Here is a 21,717-nt window from a genome sequence, read left to right on the forward strand (position 1 = left end):
AGAATATGTTCTCAAGGAGCCATGAATAAGAATATTCACAGCCGCACTACAAGTAATAGTAAACACAAACAGCAACGAAACACGAAAACAAATTTCAGTGTCTATTAAAAATAAAAGTTAAAAACGCTGGAATATTCATACAGGAAAATGAATTACTGCTACATGCAGTGACACAGATGTGTTTCAAGAACATTTCTATCAAGTGAAAAAAGCAATTCACTAAAAAATATATACATTTGATTTTCTACACATATGTGATAGATCCATAAGGAAAATGATAAGCACAAAATTCCAGATTACAGTTATCGCCGAGAGGGGGTAAAGAAATGGAATTGGGAAAAAACACAATAGAGGATGCAAAGATATCTGTAACCATTTATAAGCATGCCTTTATCTAGTCAACATTTAATTAAAATTCCTAAACAAAAATATTCAGACACCAAAATACATCAAGATTCATTAAAACTTCTCAGTATTCTTAAGACACAATACCTTAAAACAGTTCTACTGTGTTTGTTTTAATCCCTCATATAAAATTAGTTAGCCAAAAAACTACTGATTCTACCTTTCCAATATTTCTCAAATCTATCTTCTTTTCATTCTCACTGATACTATCCTAAGAAGTTCAGGTTCTCAAAATCTCTAACCAAGACTGCCAAAATAACCTCCAAGTTGATCTCCTTGCCTCCACAATTTCCCCTTCTTCAATACCTCCTTCAAAGTGAACAAGTTCCCTTCTAAAATACAAGTCAAGTGATATCATCCCCCCTCCCATCAAAAATTCTTCTATAATTACACGTGACACACTGTACAAAGGCCTTCTCCAGTCTGGCATAAGCAGTCTTAACTCTCACTGTATCCATACTCCAACCACTATCCCAGTCCCCTTAACCCACCCTCAACTCTAATCCCCCTAGACTACTCTGTAATACCTTGAATGATACATATCTTCAGTCGTTTGTACTGTTGGAATAATCTCAAATACACTTCCTACCATACTCTTTGCGTGCATCAATCATAATTATGCTTTAAAACTCACTTCAATTTGTATCTTCTTTATGATACTTTTCCCAATGTTCAACCATTGAAAATTCCAGACCAAACCTTCCCTAAGCTGGAAGAGGAGCAAAATTCTCACCATACAAATCTCCAAATACCTTAACTAAACCTCCCTCATGAAGTTCATAACCTTCCACTTCGTATTATAATAGGTGTGTATATTTTAACTCCTCTTCCAGTCTAAGTTACTTTAAAACAGGAACCCTCTTTAACACTTGTCACAAAACTTTATATTAATAGGTACCTAAGTATTATCTGGCATACATCAACATGCTTCTGGATAGTCATTTAATTTGGGGGCTAAGTTAAAATTAAGCTATTCCAAATCCAAACTAAAAAAAAAAAAAAGCTTAAAAAGAACACTATCATGAATTTAGACCACAATCTTTTAAGTAAACTTAGGTGAGTTTATACTAAGCACAGTGGTATGAAAGTCTGTCTACAGTGTAATAATTACAAGTGCTTTTAAAAAAGAAGTTGTAGTGGATTTAATTGATATGCAAATTAAAATTCTGAAACTCCAGTGCCTTTACCACGGGCTGAAAGGATTTATATTTCTAGGTAATAAATGCTACCAAAGTACATGAACAGTTTATGCCAAAGGGATTTTCTGCTACTCAACCACATTTTGGCTGACTATAAAAACTTCAACAAGAAACTCATCTAGGATGATTTCCCTTGAGGCATAAGAGCAGAGCTGACTTAAAACAAGTGAAGTTTAATATGGCAGAGGGCCTCATAAAACCCTGACTACTGCTAAAAAAATTAACTGTGAAGAATAATCTCTCTGTGAATACCAAGAAAGAAGTCTTTTCATTTCTTATCCATGCATTTTATCAATGGTACAAGCAACTAAAGGCCTTATATTCAACCTTAACGAGACACATTAAGATTTCAAATAGAGGATCAGTTAAAAATTAAACCCAAATCAGAAACTCCCTATCATTTTTCTATTCAAAGTCAAGCTTGGTGGTATCAACTGTATTTTCCTAGCAAACTATTTCCTTCATTACCACAAACAAAGTTATTCCTTCTTTCTACAGATTCCAAAATAATGTCCTATTATTGTGTCTTTCAGAACCTTGAATTTTGATTTATTCCCTAATATCTTCTTCAATCTCAACCTACAAGGATTCATTAGAATTGTTTTTCTTCAGAAATAACTTCATAGTACATTTTTTTTTTTTTTTTTTTGCGTTACGTGGGCCTCTCACTGTTGTGGCCTCTCCTGTTGCGGAGCACAGGCTCCGGACGCTCAGGCGCAGTGGCCATGGCTCACGGGCCCAGCCGCTCCGCGGCATGTGGGATCTTCCCGGACCGGGGCATGAACCCGTGTCCCCTGCATCGGCAGGCAGACTCTCAACCACTGCGCCACCAGGGAAGCCCCCATAGTACATTTTAATATTAGTAAGCAATGAGTGAACATTTGACCACTGCGTAATTTAAGAAAACTCGACACAGTAAAGGATTACTAAAAAAAATTACTGACAACCATATTGTTATGCTTCATTGCTAATTGCTTTTCCATATATATACAGTAAGAAATAAAGCAGTGACTCTAGAGTACACATTATCAGAAAAAGCTACCACTTCCAAATATAAATGCAGTATCTTGACATGGAAGCTGCTAAATTCTGAGTTAAACTCAGTCCCCTCTAAGATTGTCTACTGAGGATCCTTCTCTCTTTAAAGTCACTATTTTAAAAAAAATGCTATTTCTGCATGAATAAAACGCTACTCTTACAGTTATGCCATTTCCCTAAGAGCAGTTTTTGTCATACATTTTCATTTTTAATATCTATGTTCAAATTCTATGTTATATAATTTTCTTATAAAAAATAATACCACTTAGATTTTTTTACTTATAAACACTGGAACAGAGATCATTTTTCCAAACTCTTACCTGAATAATTGTGGCCAATATATTTACGTAATTACTTTCAGTCTGATAGAGCTCTCTTGCAACTTGCCACCTGGCTGACTGCTTTGAAGGAACTGGAGTAGAATTTTTAGATGACTTAGTACAAGACTTTGGTGTTTCTAAAAGGTAAAAAGGAGGAAAGATTTAAAATGGAAGTCAGATGTGAGTACCAAACACTGTACAAATTTAACAGGAAAAAAGGGAACGATATCTACTCTTACAAATATACCACCATACACATTTTCATTAAAGTAGAATTTCCTCCTACAATAAGGCCAGAAAAAAATAATGGTCATATACTCTTCAAAAATATCGAGGTCATTAAAAAAAAGAACTGTTCCAGATAAGAAGAGACTAGAGAAAGATAACTCAACAACCTGTGATCGTGGATTGGATCCTAAGCCAGAAAAAACTTTTTTCTTTTGCTTAAAAGCACATTAGGACATTAGTGGAATAACTGGTAAAATTTGAAGGTCTATAGAGTAGATCATAGTATTAAATGTTAATTTCCTAATTACAATACTTATACTGTACTTATGTAAGAAATATTCCTGTATTTTGGGAAACACACAATTAAGTATTTAGAGGTAGAGGCACATCATATCTCCAACTTACTCTCAAAACAGCACAGATATAAAAAATACAGCACAGATATAAAAAATACACGTGTATGTAAAAAAAAGAGAGAGAGAGAGAGAATGAATGAATGAATACTAAAGCAAATATGGCAGAAGGAAAAGGTTGTTACGATTGCACAGTCACAATAATGGAAAACTTTTCATATATATATGGAGAAAGACTCCCTTAAAAAAAAAAAACAAAAAAAAAAACCCAACAACATTAACTAAATTCTCTGTTAAAGTATCTTAACATAAGACATTCAGTCTAACCCAAATTGGAGGGAGGATGCATTAGTATATTTTATATGTACCTCAAGAAAAAAATTTTAATGAAATTTCATAAAAGCTTAAAATATATTTTCTTACTATCAATATGGTTAGAGTACTTAAACATTATATACAGAATCTCCTAAAAGCAAGTTTCTCAATAGGAAAAGGAATGTATAACACATAATAGAATGACATGAAAGAAGACAATATATAGTCCCAGCATATCAAATTTACTCAATGATAAATAATCATAAGCATTAATTTAAACAATCATGCATACTGTGGAGTTCTGAATGTTTAAAAAAAACAAAAAACAAAAACACAGGCTTCAAAGAGTTTCCCACTTGCCATTTATTATTTTGGGCTACACTCACCAGACCCAGGAGCCTCTGCCATTACGGTATACTTTAGGGGGAGAAAAATGACATACACTGATCTAATTTAATTATTGTGTCTAAGCAGCGATCTACAAACTGGGTATTCTATTATTCAGAATACCTAACATATAACAGTTGTCATGTCTGTTTTCTTTAGTGGTTCATTTTCTTCTGTCCCCTCAACTTCATATTCAAACTTCAGTCCTTTATGTTCATATCTTACCATCTCATGCCCATTATGTCCACCATGATCATAGAACCAGTAAATTCTTAGATCTACATATCTAATCATAATCCCCTGCCCAAGCACCTGGTTCAGCTTTTCCAAATGCCTACTGGACATTTCTACCTCAATTTAACCTGGATTTTCTCTCAAACTACACTCCTTCCTCCAAAATATAAACTTTCTATTTTTGCTAAGGTGGAATTTCTTCCATTTAATACTTTGCCATCTTCTCCTCTTCCTCCCTATCACTCCATTCTATCAATATTTCCCCAGTGCTTTTCACTTTTCTTTCCAAACATCATCAACCCTGGTTTAGGGCCTTATTACCTTGTGGCCCAAGTCTCTAGAGATTACTTCATGGTCAGGCTATCTCTAAACTGCCTTACTTCTAATCATGCTTCAGAATAATCCACTACAAATTACTTACTCAATGAATCACTCTGCTGCTCAAGTTTCTAAAGTTCCTTGCTGATGACAATATACAGATCAGACATGTCAGTCTCATTTCAAAGTTCTCTAATATTAGGCCTCAATTAACCTTTCTAATTTGACTCTTACTCCTCCATCCTCCAAGCAAACTGACCTATTCACTATTCCCTAAAAATTCATTTTGTACACTGTTACCTGTATTCTTGCTCCTCCTATAATCTCAAATCCACCTCAGTTTTCTGGACCTACCTTAAATTGACTTTCAATTCCTTCCATGAATATTTAGTGAGTACCTACTCTCTACTAGGCACTGGGAATAAAGCAGAGAAGCTAGACAAGGTTCTTGTTCTCTTCCAGCTTACATTCTGGTAAAGCAAGTAAAATAAAGCAGTAAACAAACAATTTCTAACAGTGATAACTACTACTGAAGACAACAACCAGGTAACGGGTTGGTAGGAAGGAGTGGTGGGACAGAGACTTAACTTTAAAGAGAACCCCGATAAGATTTCTTTAAGACAGGGAGAGCAAATATAAAGTTCCTGAGGTATGGTTGTAGTAGAAAAATCTGAAGAATAATAAAGATATTATGACTGACACCCAGAGAGGCTTAGTGGAGGACAAAAGCACATGAGGTTAGAAGTAGGTGAAGATTACACAGGAACCTGAAAGCTACGGTAATACAAAGCCATTGAATGATTTCATGCAGAGGAATGGCATGAACTAATTTATACGTTTTTAGAGACTGCTTAGTCTGCATGTAGAAAGGCAAAAATGAGTACAGGGAGACCACCTTGGGGACCACTGCAATTGTCTAAGAGAGACCATTTTTACAGAAAACGTTGATAAAGGAAGGGTAACAAAGGAACAGAGTTGGAGTGGCAGAGAGAATCAAGAGTTCTAATTTGATTATGTTAAGTTTAGGATGTGTATTAGACATGAACAAGGAGGTGTCAAGTATATAGTTGGACAGGGAAAACCTCAAATTTGGGAGTCAACAGCATATAGAAAAGCCATGGAATTAAATGATATCATTTAGGAAGAATTCAATGGAGAAGAAACGACTCAGGAATGATATTCCACATTTAGAGTTAGAGAAGTTAGGTCAAGGAGAATGTGAAACGAGTGATATGCAGAAGCCAAACTTAAAAAATGTGTCCAGGAAGGAGTAGCTGCTAATGTGTTGAATGCTGCTGATTACACAAAAACTGTCAGCACCCCCAGCAAGAGCAACTGGAATGAATGAAATTCAATTGGAATGAATTGAGAGGAAAATAAAAAGCAAGGAAATGAGACAATGGATCAAGGTGATTCCTTCAAGAGTACCTATATGAAAGGGAAGGGGGAAATGGGATAGTAAGTGGAAAGTATTACAGAGACCAGGGAAGGTTTTGATTGTTTCATATATTAGAAAACACAACAAATTTGTGTGCAGACTAAAAAAAACAGAGGGGAAAAACTGAAGATCAAGGGAGAAGAGCTAATTATAGGTGGCTTCCTGTATCAGCTGAGAACAAAGTAAATTCACCTTCCTCTGACTTCACTATACCTATTTTCTCCATAATCTATGTGACAACTTCTATGGTTCCTTTGTGTTAAGAACCTGCTCTTTGAACAGTTCTATCACTTTCTAGCTGTGTGACCCCAGACAAGTTTTACTTCTCTAACCTCAATCTAGTCATCTGTAAAACAGGGACAATAAAACCTATCTTATAAGTACACAAAACACATAAACAGTTAGTATATAGCAAGCAACTATTAAATGTAAGCATTTTCATGTGCCTCTTCTCCTCAGACAGAACAAAGGTCATTAAAAACAGAGCCTTTCTGGGACTTCCCTGGTGGCTCAGTGGTTAAGAATCCGCCTGCCAATGCAGGGGAGACAGGTTCGAGCCCTGGTCCGGGAAGATCCCACATGCCGTGGAGCAACTAAGCCTGTGCGCCACAACTACTGAGCCTGCGCTCTAGAGCCCGAGAGCCACAACTACTGAGCCCACGTGCCACAACTACTGAAGCCCGCGTGCCTAGAGCCCCTGCTCCGCAACAAGAGAAGCCACCGCAAGGAGAAGCCCGCACACCGAAACGAAGAGTAGCCTCCACTTGCCGCAACTAGAGAAAGCCCACGTGCAGCAACGAAGACCCAACGCAGCCAAAAATAAATTAATTAATTAATGTAAAACAAAGAGCCTTTCATATTCACTGTAGTAGGGATTTATCTATATTCTAATAATTATTCTATTCCACTAAATTTAAAGATCAATTTTTTAAAATGTGAATTACCTCCGTAGTTAATGCTAGATTCTGGTGTGTTGGAGATATCTAGGAGTGACCCTATAGAAAGGGAATGTTCAGCTGATGGGCGCTTACGGGGAGGGAAAGGTGACATGTCTGTCTCTCTTGAAAGCTGAGCAAGTGTCTCTTTTAAACGACGTCTTTTGCGATTGCTGTTTGGGGTACTTAGAGAAAGCAGTGATACTGATTTCTTGAGCTCAGGTGTATTAGCCTGCAATCAAAAGCACAAAAGCTCAATTTTACTTCCGTGGTTCTTTACTGAGACAGGAACAAAAGAAAAATATATTTACGAGTCTGACAAAATCGGGATTTTGCACAACTGTACATCTATATACTCTTCCATGTAATTCAGAAGCTTCATGAAACATAATAATCAAAGGACCATTGTAATTATCTAACCCTTAACACCTAATGCTTTTTCTCCATAGCACTATTACTATTACATATTCGTCTGTAAGCTTCTTTATTGTCTACTCCCTATTAGGCCATAAACTCCAGGAAGACAGAGACCATTCATATTTCATTCACCATATCTCTGGCATTTAGCACGGTGCTTGTACATAGTGCTCTCCAATATTTGTCGAATACCACTTGATTTTAGGAGTTCTCTTCTGAAATCTAAGGCATATTTTTTAAACTTTATGTCAGGAACCTTACACTGAGAATAAAAGAGTCCAAAGAGAACACAACAGAGTACATATTCAGATTCTATAGAAACACAATAAATCCACATCTTCGCTTTCAAATATTCCATTCAAAATTATTAAATCTCGAACTGAAGTAAATTTTCCTTAAAGCCTGCTTCTATACCTTTATGTCACATTTTGGTGAATGATACTACTTTTCACCAAGATCCAGCATGAAGGCTGGATTTTTCCTTGCCTATATTCCTTCTACTACAGTAATTTTTAAAATGCCATCTCTCCCCTTAATATTCTTCAGTGATTCCAATACTTACAGGACAAATCCAAACCCTTTAACATATTAAAAACTTGATTCTGCCTATCTAGTCAGCTTTATCTGTTGGCCTTCTTTCCCACACTCTTTTCCAAAGTCATACTAAACTACTTGCTATTTTAATGTACTTTCAAGTTTTCATACCCTCTCCCACCTGCTATCTCACACGAATGTCCTTACCAGGCTAGCCTAGGAAGCTGGCTCAATATTTATTTGCTCTTTCAATCGTGCCTGAGTCTCTCAGAGTGAAGCTAGTTAAAATACATACATTACTCCATTATAGCACATTTCATTCAGCACTATAACTGTTTGCACATCTCTCTTTCCTTTAAGGTTCTAAGTTTTTGAAGATAGGGATGTTACTGTTCATAATGGTATTATCAAGAATTTGCACAGAATGAAATGTATTAGATTAAAATAAGATCCAATACATTAAGTCTACATAGACTATTACTCAATATCCAACTGTTTATAATTATTCTGAAACCCCTAAATATGACAAAAAAAAGATGACCTGTGTGCTAATTATACTATGCTCTTTTGGGATAAAAGAAGTGTCATCTTTATACAATCAAGTTCACAGAACAAATGACAAAAGGGACAAAAAGCATACCTTTTCATATAAATACATAGTTTCTCCAGCTCGGGCATCCATCTGAATGCTTCCCCAGAACCACTAGGGGAAAGAACATTTTAATTAAGAATTTATCTCATCAGATAAGCTATCAATATTACCAATGTTTTTTAAAAATCAATCTCATTCTAGAATTACTTGCCTCTTGCTTGACAACATAAAGTTTCTTTGAAGGTTCAAATGGAAGTTCTTTTACTATATTCTCTTCAACTATAAGGTGAGTGCATCTTTCATCTCCAACAGGTAAATAGTTTCCTCCTAAAGAGAAAAGCATACAAGCATACATAAGCCCAACTATTTAGCCCCAGGCCCAAATTTTTAAAGAGGCATATTCACCAGGAAGTGATCAACAGGAGTAAGGAATAAAATACATATAACTTCTAAATTATGCTAAATTCTACCTTGCATTTCAGTCATTTCTTCCATATTGGTTTTCTCTTCATCTGAAAATCCCAGGAAACTTAAAATGCAATCTTGAAATGGAGGAACTTTAAATTCATTTCTAAATTCATCAAATGATGCACAGAAATCCCTAAAAACAAAACACACTCTTCTAAAGCCAGCTTAGCTGAAATTCAATAAGTCAGGCAGATTAATTTATAAATCTACGGTAATTTTCAAGGTTTTAGCATAACCTATTTACTGAAAATATTTTACATTTGGTCCTGAAATATTCATAAAAATGTCAGTTAAAAAAAAAATTGACGTGTCCTCAGTCATCCCAGAAGTAACATCTCACAAAGTTTAATCACGGGTAATCTTTACAAGATGCAAATCTCTGCTCTGTACATGAAATTTTACATGCATTCCAGGAGTTCTATAGTTTCATAAAATCTTAAGTAATAATGAAGTACAATAGCAAGGAATTATGAGATTGTAAAGCTTAACAAGGTTACGAAATGCAATCACCACTTAAAATGTAACCAGACAAACAGAAAATAAGAAAAAATACGGCACAACCCAAACATCCAGATGCATTAAGCTATTACCTGATAATTTTAGAATGTTCTTAATGGTTATTAAATTATTTCACAAAGTGAAGTTCAAAGATATCATAGATGTCTTGCCATTTTCAATTTTTTATAAACAAAACTTTGCTCCTCCTAGACTTTATTCCCTAAACTTCACAAAGACTGAATTAATTTTTTATATACTAATCTATGAATTTTGGGCACGTGGGTTTATCTTCATGACACAACGTGACTGATTCACATAATTAACTACTGAATTTCTAAACACTTACTGTTCATTCCGCCTTTCCCAAGCTTTATATATCCATTCTGGTTTCATAATTGGAGTACCCAGGCTCACAGCTATCTAAAAACATAAACATGTTTATCATTAATTATATGGTGAATTTTTACCTTAAATAACTGCATTCATGCAAGTTATAAGCAATTATATACATACATTTTGCACAGTCTTAGATCATTGTTCATCTGCTTTGTAACAAAATATAAAGAAAAATTAACAGAAAAAACTATCTTTCCATCATACAATTTAGGTTAAAATAACTTTGAAACAAGTTCCATGATGTCCAAACTGTTTCACTGTATTTTAAAAAAATACATCTGTGAAGTTAATTAAGTTCATCTTTATTACATTTCTATTTCTCTTTGTGTTTACCTCCTTGGAAGTACTAACCCCCAAGACAGCAGTAAGAGAAAATTTCTCATTAAGTCACTAAAACCTTAGATATGAATTGTAAGTATACCTCCCAGGAATTCAACAATACCCTAAAATTACCATTTGCTACATAAATACACTGATGGAGGGTGGGAACAAAGTGATAAACTCTTCCTAACGTATTCAAGTGCAATCTTAAACTAAAACTTTAATCCCAATAAAAGTATTTTCTCCTGTTCTTTTATAATTTTCACAAGTTAAATCTTGGAACCATTTTATAAGAACAAAGTTCTGCTCTTAGATAAGAGAGAGATATCTGCCCTCATCACCTTCTGACCTCCTTATTCACCACTGCTCATAGTAATCTTTGCTAGTATTATTCATCTGCCTAAACTGTTATCCACCTACCAACCTCCACAATCCCAATCATCTTTCAAGACCTAAATCAAGTTCCACTGCCTCCTTCAAACCTCAGGGGCCACACTCCTATGATTTAAAATTTTTACTAAATGTACATATAGCAAAAATTGAATTTCTGATCCTCAATAAATTATGGGGGAAATAGACAGGATAAGAACACTATTATTAAATCCATCCTCAAACAGTGCTATATTGAAATATACAAAAATACCAAAGTTTACATACCCTGAATTTTTCTCCTTGTGTACAATTTGCCACCAAATGTGTAACTTTTGAATTAAAGTCTTTTCGAATAACTCCACCCATGTGATGAACCAATGTCACCAATCTGACCTCAAAAGAAAATGTAAACATTGACTTTATGATTAATTTGAACAAAATTTAAACTATGTTTATAATGCATTTAACATTTACTGAATACTTTCTATTTATAAGGTACATATGAGAATTTTTATAAAGATAAATTTTATGTCAAACAAATTAAAGGTTCATTTGCCTTATTGGCACAGGCAAAATTATACAGAGATAAGCTAGTAAAGATGATCACACAAAACTAAGTTAATTAACAACTGGCTTTCACACAAGTAAAAAAGTAAATATATTACTTTTTGGAGGGGGGTGAAGTAGAAAATAGCATTATTGCTTTGCCAAGCAAAGGGGGACACATCGGGCTCATGCCTGGAAAAACTGTGTGTCCCGGTACATTATTTTTTTAAAACCAGGTTGCCATCACACCAAGATTCTTCCCACAAAATTAGAGTAATACCCCATTAGCTCCAACATAAAAAATTTTATGGATCAAAGAAAGAAGTTTCTATGAATTCTCTAGAGCAATGAGAATGCTTTAAGGCTGGACCTGCAGAACAAAAAATCTCAATGCGTAAACAAAAACTTCAAATAATGTGGCTGATGTGATACTTAACAAAAAGACAGTTTAAACAGATTAGATAGTCATGAAATTTTTCTAATTCATATACCAGCTATCCTAGATGAAATATTTGTTTCTTTACAAGGCTCTTCAGAGTATTTCTTCACAAAGTTTAAGACCTAGTATATTCATAGTACTTTCTCCTTCAATATTTTAAAAATAAAACCATGATATAACTATCAAAAAAAGAAAAGCTAATTTAAATTTATTTTGCTAGAAAAAATATTCTTTGAATAGAATGTTTTAAAATACTTACTAGTTCTTCTTTCTTCCTGAATCCAGTAAAACATAGTACTAGATTCATCATGCTTGTACAATAGAGTGGGCGACATGAAAATGGCAAAGGCTGAAGGATACAACAATTTTAAATCTGTGAGCTTCTTTACAGTAAAAATAGAACACATCTTTCTCAAGCTAAACGTATTTCCCTCTCTTGCCAATTAACTTTCCCAATCCAAAGATATACTTCCATCTTTCAATATGCAACAAATAGCAAAAACCCAGTTTCACAATAAAAATTTCCCATGATTCCCATATCGTATTTGATACATATCACCTAAACACACTTTACTACTGGCAAATAAAACATAAATATTCATACCCAAACCTTTATTTCCAAAATGTACTTTGACACAGATGAAGTATTATAAGGAAAGATTTCCATACGCTACTGTAAATGCTTCAAATTAAAGGAGGTCAAAAATATTTTCTAATAAATACTAATAATACACACACTTGAACCAAATATGATTCCAATTTTTGAGCTAAAAAATGGAATAGTAAATAATTTAACAAATGGTTTTATCTATCTATCTATCTATACATGAAAGAGAATGGTTAAAAATTTAATTCCCACTATTATGCAGGAATGTTATTTTCCATAATTTTGGCCTTTAAAAAGTTTGTGGTTTCTGAAAGCAACACTTCTGAATCTAAACAGAGAATTAAAGATTATCATGTGCTCATTACTAGTATCTATAACAAAAGAAGCACAAAGACCCAAGCAATTTAAAGTTAAGGCAAGCTTAAGAATGCCAAAACAGAGCAATAAAAACCAAAGAATAGGTATTAACTCTACTACAACTCTTACACTGAAATGCTATTTAAAAACAAAAAGCTAAAGTAGGACTTCCCTAGTGGCGCAGTGGTTAAGAATCCGCCTGCCAATGCAGGGGACATGGGTTCAAGCCCTGGTCCGGGAAGATCCCACATGCTGCAGAGCAACTAAGCCCGTGCACCACAACTACTGAGCCTGGGCTCTAGAGCTGGCGAGCCACAACTACTGAGCCCACGTGCCACAACTACTGAAGCCCGTGCGCCTAGAGCCTGTGCTCCGCAACAAGAGGAGCCACTACAATGAGAAGCCTGCGCGCCGCAACGAAGAGTAGCCCCTTCTTGCCGCAAATAGAGGAAGCCTGCACGTGGCAACGAAGACCCAACACAGCCATAAATAAATGAATGAATGAATAAATAAATAAATAGCTAAAGTAATTTCCCTAATTTTATTTATTTATTTATTTATTTATTTATTTATTTATTTTTTGCGGTATGCGGGCCTCTCACTGTTGTGGCCTCCCCCGTTGCGGAGCACAGGCTCCGGATGCGCAGGCCCAGCGGCCATGGCTCACGGGCCCAGCCGCTCCGCGGCATATGGGATCCTCCCAGACCGGGGCACGAACCCGTATCCCCTGCATCGGCAGGCGGACTCTCAACCACTGCGCCACCAGGGAGGCCCAATTTCCCTAATTTTAAATCATGCAGAAACTGATAAAAATGGAACTGTGGTACCAGTTCTGTGTGGAGGAAAATTAAAGTTTATGTATATGTACACATCTTTAGAACTCAAGTTTAAGCAAACTACTACTTCCCAAGATACTGCAGGTATTGAGACTAAATATATGTAAATAATATTGTTTAGAATTAAAGGACTATATTAGAGTAGCCACTACTATTCCTATCCTAAATATTCATATTCTCAACAATTAATGAAATTTTTCTGCATAAAAATTCTTTAATAAAAATTTAACCTTGAGAAGTTATAATAAGCATATATTCTTTCTTACCTCTCCTTTTTGTGCACAGTTTAATACAACTGGTGGTCCAATAACTCTACAGTCAGTCTTGTATAACTCATTAAAGACAGAATCCTGGAAATCCATGACTATGAATACATTTTCAAATTCTGGAGAATCCAAACTTTTAAATTCTTCAACTGATTCCATCTTTACAAATGGCACTTTAATTTCCTTGATTTTTTTCACAGAGTTATTAGAAATAAAATATTATAAAATTAATTCATGTGTCTCTCTAAATAAGACCTAAAAATCAACTCAATATTTTTATTTTCATATTTGTAGAAGTTTTACATCATACAATAAGCATTATACTTAATAGTGAACAATCATATTTCTTTACTTATGTTTTTATATAAATATATCTCCATCCATATGAAGATCTTAAATTTTGAAGATTATAAAGGCATAAGTTTCTGACATGACTTGGTAGTCATTATAAAGCATCTAGTATGCATATAAAATAAAGACGATGAATTTTTTAAGTACACGTTATTTTGATAGTAAGATGCATTAGAAAGATATCCACTACTGCTCTTTATTCTGATCAAGAAAATGATGCCACGCATATAGTTCTTCCTGCACAAATTGTTTTCAGAAAAATAGAAAAAATACTATGACATGCAACATCTACAAAAAGGATGCAGTTAATCATTTCAGTATATACAAGGGAAGTAAGAGAAAGATATGAAATATGTAGGCAGTTGCAGCATGGCAAACACAGGATATAAAAAGGCAAGTTAGTGTTTAACACTTTATACTGTAGATCTATGAAAAAGAATGAAGATATTTCGGTATCTATATGACTCCTGTTTTTAAAGAACAGAACCATTTAAAAGAAAATTCAAATGGGTCAGTAAATTATCTGGGATTTATTTGCTAGGCTGACGTGAAGGGCTGAATTGTGTATATCCAAAACTCATGCTGAAGTCCTAACCCCCTATACCTCAGAATGTGACTATATGGAGATATGGCCTTTCAACATGTAATTAAGGTTAAATGAAGTCATAAGGGTGGATCCTAGTCAGATTGGATTAGTGGTGGCTTGGTGTCCTTATAAGAGGGGGAAATTTGGACACATGAAAGAGATAGCAGAGATGTGCATGCACAGAAGGCTGTGTGAAGATATATCAAGAAGGTGGCAGCCATCTACAAGCCAAGGAGGCCTCAAGAGAAATCGAACCTGCTGACACCTTGATCTTGGACTTTTAGCCTCCAGGAAAGTGAGAAAATAAATTTCTGTTGTTTAAGTTGCCCAGTCTGTGGTATTTTGACATGGAGGCCCTCACAATCTAGTATAACTGGTATAGAGAGTTAGATATATTTCACATGCTGAGGTAAATTCCCTGATGACTGTCAATTATTGTGATTTGTAATTCTGGAAATAAAGCAAGAATTTAGAATAAATATAAAATTATTGAGAAAAAAGAAGCTAAAGAGTTTAAAGTGTCATCTTCATAAATACATAAATGTAATGTCATTTAAATCTAACAATGCCAAATTACTTTATAAGGATTTCATTATTTATGAAACATTATATTTTGGGGTTTCAGAAACACCCAAATTTTAAAATAAATGTAATAGTTTCTATTAATCTAGCTTCAGAGTGCTCAGGGTATAACTTGTGCCTAATTTAGGTCCAATCACCATAAGTGGACTCTACAAATACAATCAAAGGAAGTGCAGCATGCCACATGCAATGAAATGCTTGACCTACCATATTAACAATACTTTTTATTAATTTTTCATCCGTTTTTCCAGGACAACTTTCTTTTATCTTTATAACAGGGACTTCCATTATTTTAATAGTCTGTGGAAAAGAGACTTAAGTATGAGGTTAAGAAAACTATAAATTTATTTATACACGGATGGAAGAAAAATATAAAAAAAAACCCTAAAAATTAAATTCCCATACCTTTAAGGCTTTTATAAGTTCTTCTTGTTTTCCAGCTTCTTGAACCAGTATTATTCTTGTTTCAATCTGAGGCATTTCTTCTATTAAAATTAAAAATGTTTAAGTAAAACATTTTTATTCACTAACATCAAAATCAGTAGTTCCTAACCCCTTTTTTGGCTATATCTGGAATGTTTTCCGTGTTTGAGATCATAACATTCCCTGAAATTAAAATGACTTAATTCCCAGCTTATTTTAAAACTTTGATCATGTATCATTTTAGAAGAGAAACATATTGTATTGTAGCAAAGTATTCAAACATCAGCACTCCTCCTAACCAAAGAAAGCATTCACCTACTTGCACAGTCATCCTCTTCAACAGCACATGCAACTTTAGGAAAGATCCATTTATACAGTGAAAAAGGAAGAAGTGGCTCTTCTCCTGATCAGTCATAACTGACCATATTCTAGCTAACAATGTTGCAGGTAGACTGCCCTCAGGTACGGAAAAAGCAATATCCAACAAGATGCTTTCACCTTCAAAGTTGGGAAGCATTATCCAAAAAATAATAAAAAAATCTAGTGTAAAGAGTTTCTGTTAACAAATTTTTACTAAATACCTGTAGCCTAGCTTAACAGTATTACAGTTAAATCATAAGAAAGTCACTAGTCAGTAAGCTTAGGATTAAAATAGTGATTTGATATTTTAAAGCAGATAACATGTTTACCTTCAACATATGAAGTAGATCCAATAAATAAGTTTTCCCTAGAAGTTTCGGTAACTTTAGAATCAAAAATGGAAGAGTCTGCCAAGCTTGTACTCCCAGTAGTGGATGTTAATGCACTATTTTCAGCCATTATTTGTACTCTTCTGCAATGGCTGAAAAAAACAAAATATGAATAAAATTACATGAAACTAACAATTACTGCGCAAAAACAAGCATTATACCTAGAACTTATAAAAAGTATCACTACCTTTTTTTTTTAAATACTGAACCAAACAAAGTCACTCAACTTCTCTGAGCCTCAGTTTGCTCTTCTGTAAAATAAAGATACTAATAACTGACTCACAGGGATACAGTAAAAATAACAATGTACCAAAAGTACTAAGATATTACCTGACAGTCAAAAAGTACTCACAAAGGTACTCATAAATACTATGCTACCTCCCCACTCCATACCTTTGCCCTCAACCAAACTATTTCTCTTCCTGTATTCATTTATAATACCACCATCCCCCAAATAATTCCAGTCAAAAACACGATCCAGCCATACTCTTTCATCTGCCTCATTTGCCCTGCCCCAAAGCATCTCTGTATCTCTGGGACCCAGCCCCCCTTTTTGTGGCCAATGCCACAGTGGCCACTTGGTCAAATGCAGTTCCAAACAACTTTATCACCAGTTTCTTCAGAGGTCACTTTCCACATGGTTTCCAGGGTATTCTCCTAACAACAAATGTGACCATATTATTTCGCTACTTAGAACTTCCATGAGCACTGCTCCCTATATGATCAAGTTCAAATTCACCATCCACTTTACACTTTAGTCCTAGCCTACCTATTTAGCCTCATCTCCTGTATTTCCCCCAGTCCACATCGACTGTATGCTGCAGCCACAAAGCATTTCCCAGCATTTTTCAAATACAGATCACAATTTACTCCACACCTACTTGTATTTAATAGTGCTCAATTCTCCACCTATCATGTCTTTCAACCCCTGACCCACCACTCTTGACTTATCCTCTGTAGATTTCTCCAAACCTCTCATGTATAACTGGACTGCTCCCTTACCTGTACTTTTATATTACTTTACAAATGTCCAAAAGTTTCACGAGACAATTAACACATGTCAATAAGACTCTGGACTATGAAAGAAAATCTGTTTTTAAATTTCCAGGACTTACAGAGTTGAAAAGTTAAGCAAGCAGGGAATAAAGAAAAAGTTGAATAGATCTTCATCAATTTAAATTGGGGTTTTTACGTAAGTTTATTATCTTGAAGTAAATTTCCAGAATATTGGGCAAATATATAGAGGAAGCCCAATCTTATCCGGAGGTCTATGCCTGATCTCTTGCCTACTCTTTCAGAATAATAAAATATACAAATAACTTCCATCAGATTTTTAGCAAAGTAATAGTTTCAGGTATCATTAGCATCATTTCGGCATGGTGATGTCAAATAGTGTGAATATGTACATACTAATAACAACAGACCTAAGCCCAATTATTAGGTGCATACTTCAAAGACAAGCAACTCAGCTTCCTGTCTCAGCTCTGCACTTAGTAGGTTAAGCCTCAGTTTCTACATCAGGAAAAGAAATAATAGTACAGCTCAAATCCAATTGTGATAAAAACTGAATAGATGATGTCTCTAAATGAGTGACGATTATTCATTCTCATATATACTCACAATGTGGACATTTCTCATTGTCTTACCAAACATCCATGGCAATCATTATTCTAAGGCTCTCCAAAGGAGTGCTCCAATAGTTGTTAATAAGAGCCTTTACTTAGAATCAATGATAAATTCTATCCAGCCCTTATTTTTTTGTTAAGTCCCACACTTAAATGTTTCCAGTGAAAAAGAAAGGCTCTATCTAAACAGGCTTTCATTTAAAGTCCCCTTAAAAGAATGTTAAAAAGAAAAACCAAGAGATGAATTAACCTGCCTTAAGGAATGTAGGAGGAGGGAGACCTTAATAAATCAAAAACACCATGAGTTTACATTTTTCACCTATGCCTCTCTGTTTAAAGACCATCAAAACAGGTAGGTGATTGGGACTTCCCTGGTGGTCCAGGGGCTAAGGCTCTGCGCTCCCAATGCAAGGGGCCCAGGTTCGATCCCTGGTCAGGGAACTAGATCCCATATGTTGCAGCTAAAAGTTCGCATGCCGCAACTAAAGATCCCATGTGGCCCCAACGAAGATCCTGCACAGGGCAACGAATATCCTGCATGCCACAACTAAGATCCCACGCAGCCAAAAAAAAAAAAAGGTAGGTGATTAAAAATTAAAATTGACTGATGACACTGTATGTGATCAATTTACTGCCAAAACAGTTTTAAAATTTAGAAAAAAGCTGCATGCTAAACCCATCACATATCAACAGTCTGATTACAAACTGAAGTACACTAATCACTTTTTCACATTTATGTATTCTGTAAGCTTTTATAACAAACACAAAAGGATCAGTGTTCATAAACCCATACAGATTACTTCTCAGCTGAGAACATACTCAAGGAGCTTCTAACTAAATACAACTCATGCCTTTTTTTCATCACAAAGATAAAATTTGTCATTTAAACAAGTTTCCTCTTACTTATTTTTGTAGGCAATCATCTTTCAGGGTGGAGGAGCTAAATGCCTTCCTGGATATGTTGGTGGTGTTACAATAACATTGTTAACATTACATAACACTGTGACTAACAATATTTATTTAACGCTTAATATGCGGCATTATTCTAAACGTTTGGACATTGTTCTAAACCTTTTACTTGTATTCACTTAATCTTTGCAACAATCCTAAGAGGCAGGTATTATTATCATATTCCTCTTACAGGTAAAGAAACCTAGAGCGGAGAGATTAATTCCCCCCAGATCAGAGTGTTAGTGGCAAAACAAGGGTTCAAATCCGGTCTGATTCCAGAGGCTGCACTGTACGCGGGGTGGGGCGCCGGAACGAGCTGGCGTTTTACCTTAAATACTAAAAACTAAAGAGAAGACGCCAAGAAGAATCCAAGGGTGAAACCACTAAGTAATCTGAGATAAGCCCCCAAAGGGCGCAGCTGCCGGCCCCCAGAGCCGCAGAGCCCACTGCGGTTTGCCAAGACCCCCTTCCCGACAACTCCCCACTTTGCCCAGAAACTCTGTCGGAAGAAATACTCAACCAGGTGAGCGGTGACGACGCACAGCAGCCAGGCGGACCTCGGGCTCCCACTCCGCATCCCGGCCCCGCTGTTGGGAACGCGGCGGTGTGGTTCCCAGAGCCGGGAAACCAAGGCTGGGAGCTCCGGAATTCGCGGTCACCGGGGCGGGGCCGTGGGACACAAGCAGAGCGGCCCACTGCTCCAGGGACGCCGGCCCACTCCCACCTCCGCCACCCGCACCCACAGAGCCTCACCACTCTCAAAAGACGCCCTGGAAGTTCCACCTTTTCAAGAACCGACCCTTCTCACTTTTACCGCCATTCCTCGCCGCCGGCGGCCGCAGCCAATTCAAAAAGTTACCCGCAGAGGGGCGGTGATTGGCCGCTGCTCTCCGCCCACCTCCCCGCAGGTGCCAACCGATTGGTTGTGCGTGTGTTTCAAATAAACCCAACGGCTCCGACGTCAGAACGTCCCGAATTTGTAGAGAAGTGCCCGGATGTGACCAGGAGGTGGTAGTAATGGCTCCTGGGCTTCTGTGGGAGTAGCAGGTGTGTCTGTGATTACCGTTTGTTTACTCAGTAAACATCCCATTTCCTAAGGAAGGTTTGAGAGGATTCTCCGTCCCTTTGGCTTTTTTTTTTCCCCCGCCACCAAATCCTTTAAACGTAATCAGTGCCTTGACAGATGAATTTTTCCCCAGTGCTTCCTGTGAGCTGTAAGATTTTTCTGCCTGAGCTTTAGGAATTTAAAGTTGGGTTAAGGGGTTTGGGATTTGGTGTTTGTGTTGGCGCGGCGGGGCCCAGGACACGGGAACTCGGAGTCTCTCCAGATGGACTTCAAATCAGCAGCCTCTTATTTAAATCCTGACGTATGTAAAGCACTGTGCTCTGGTCTAGGGAATTGCACGGGTGACTAGAATAAATTCTTAGTGTTTCTAAGCCTTTTTAAAAAAAATATAAGCTTGCATTCGAACAAATGAAAAAATATGTCACGAGATTCTAGACTCTCCTGGAGCCAAAGTAAATTGTTAGCTGCTGCACCCGCCCCTCCCCCCCTTCCCCGAGGTCTTTTGCTGCTTTCCTCTGAAGTCTAGCCAAGAATTTATCGGTTTTCCTATAATTACGATTGCTATCATGAAAATCTTTTATTTTCTTCGTTTTCTAAATATAATATCCTGTCACACAACCTCTTAAAAAGACGCCTCCAGAAGGTGAGTTTTGCATAGTTCCCACCTAATCGCTGGTTTAAATAAAGGGAGAAAGGAGAATCCGCTGCTGAAACCTTAAATTTCAACAAGAGGAGGAGAACTTGTACTTTGGAATGGAACGCTTCTGAACGTCTCAAACAGGTCGTCAGGATTTGGAATTTTTCCTAACTTTGTCAGGCCACCTTAGAATGCCTGAAAAGTTTGTAATGCATTCCACAAAATGAGTGAACCAGTCTGGTAATTATTGGTTTCCCTGTTGATAATTGAAGAATATTTACAGTCTGCCCTTCATTTAATGCCATGATAACCGTTAGGGAGAAAGCAAAGAAAAACAGTAATTGAAATTTCACTTTGGAATGTGCTTGCATACTTAAACTAGGGTGTGCCCAGCATTCCAAAAGGTCTCCTCACTGAGAATATATTAAGCTAGTGAAGAAAGCAACCTGTTTCTTCTGTGCATTGCTCCCTGTTAGGCTTTGCACCCAAATCTATTGATTGCCTACACGGTATCACCACACAAATTGTACGCTAGCCTAACAAAAGCTATACTTGATTCCTTTTAAGGGTTATATGGCCGTTTGACTAACAAATAAACAATACAATACAATACAATACAATGCAATACAGTCTTCTAACATTTCCTAACCATGTGACATCCTTTTCCATTTCCTAGGCAAGTAACCTCAAGCAAATAATTTAACCTCTCTATGCCTCAGTTTGAGTCTTTATAAAAGGGCATGATAGTACTTACCTCAGAGGACTGTTGTGAGGATTAAAAGTTAATATATATAATTAAAGCGTATTCTAGCATCTAATAAACATTCAGTAGATGTTAGCTGTTAACATTACTACTGCTTTGCTGCTGTGGCTGCTGCTACTATTACCTCTACTGTTACCTCAGCTGACGCCCTATACTTGCCTGATG

At 36.2% G+C, this 21,717-nt stretch overlaps 1 protein-coding gene across 7 annotated transcripts in view; it reads right to left on the minus strand.

Moving 5' to 3' along the window:
• ECT2 (epithelial cell transforming 2) overlaps positions 1-19,958 on the minus strand; it is a 63,149-nt gene extending 43,191 nt beyond the window's left edge. For 2 of the 7 annotated variants that reach the window (XM_082625989.1, XM_082625993.1), the window contains exons 1-13: positions 19,840-19,958; positions 16,451-16,602; positions 15,744-15,823; positions 15,546-15,638; positions 13,820-14,002; positions 12,013-12,102; positions 11,054-11,161; positions 10,026-10,099; positions 9,184-9,314; positions 8,925-9,040; positions 8,762-8,824; positions 7,180-7,402; positions 2,963-3,099 (exon numbers count right to left, since the gene is read on the minus strand). In XM_082625989.1, coding sequence (XP_082482115.1) covers positions 2,963-3,099; positions 7,180-7,402; positions 8,762-8,824; positions 8,925-9,040; positions 9,184-9,314; positions 10,026-10,099; positions 11,054-11,161; positions 12,013-12,102; positions 13,820-14,002; positions 15,546-15,638; positions 15,744-15,823; positions 16,451-16,580 — 1,428 coding nt within the window. In that variant the 5' untranslated portion in view covers positions 16,581-16,602; positions 19,840-19,958. Of the gene's footprint in view, positions 1-2,962; positions 3,100-7,179; positions 7,403-8,761; positions 8,825-8,924; positions 9,041-9,183; positions 9,315-10,025; positions 10,100-11,053; positions 11,162-12,012; positions 12,103-13,819; positions 14,003-15,545; positions 15,639-15,743; positions 15,824-16,450; positions 16,603-19,606; positions 19,818-19,839 lie in introns of those variants that run through there. The other 5 variants (XM_082625992.1, XM_082625994.1, XM_082625991.1 and 2 more) reach the window with 4 other exon arrangements.
• Between the last annotated feature and the right edge of the window lie 1,759 nt (positions 19,959-21,717).

Source organism: Mesoplodon mirus (assembly GCF_964341445.2).
Source record: "Mesoplodon mirus genome assembly, chromosome: 6".
NCBI lineage: Eukaryota > Metazoa > Chordata > Mammalia > Artiodactyla > Ziphiidae > Mesoplodon > Mesoplodon mirus.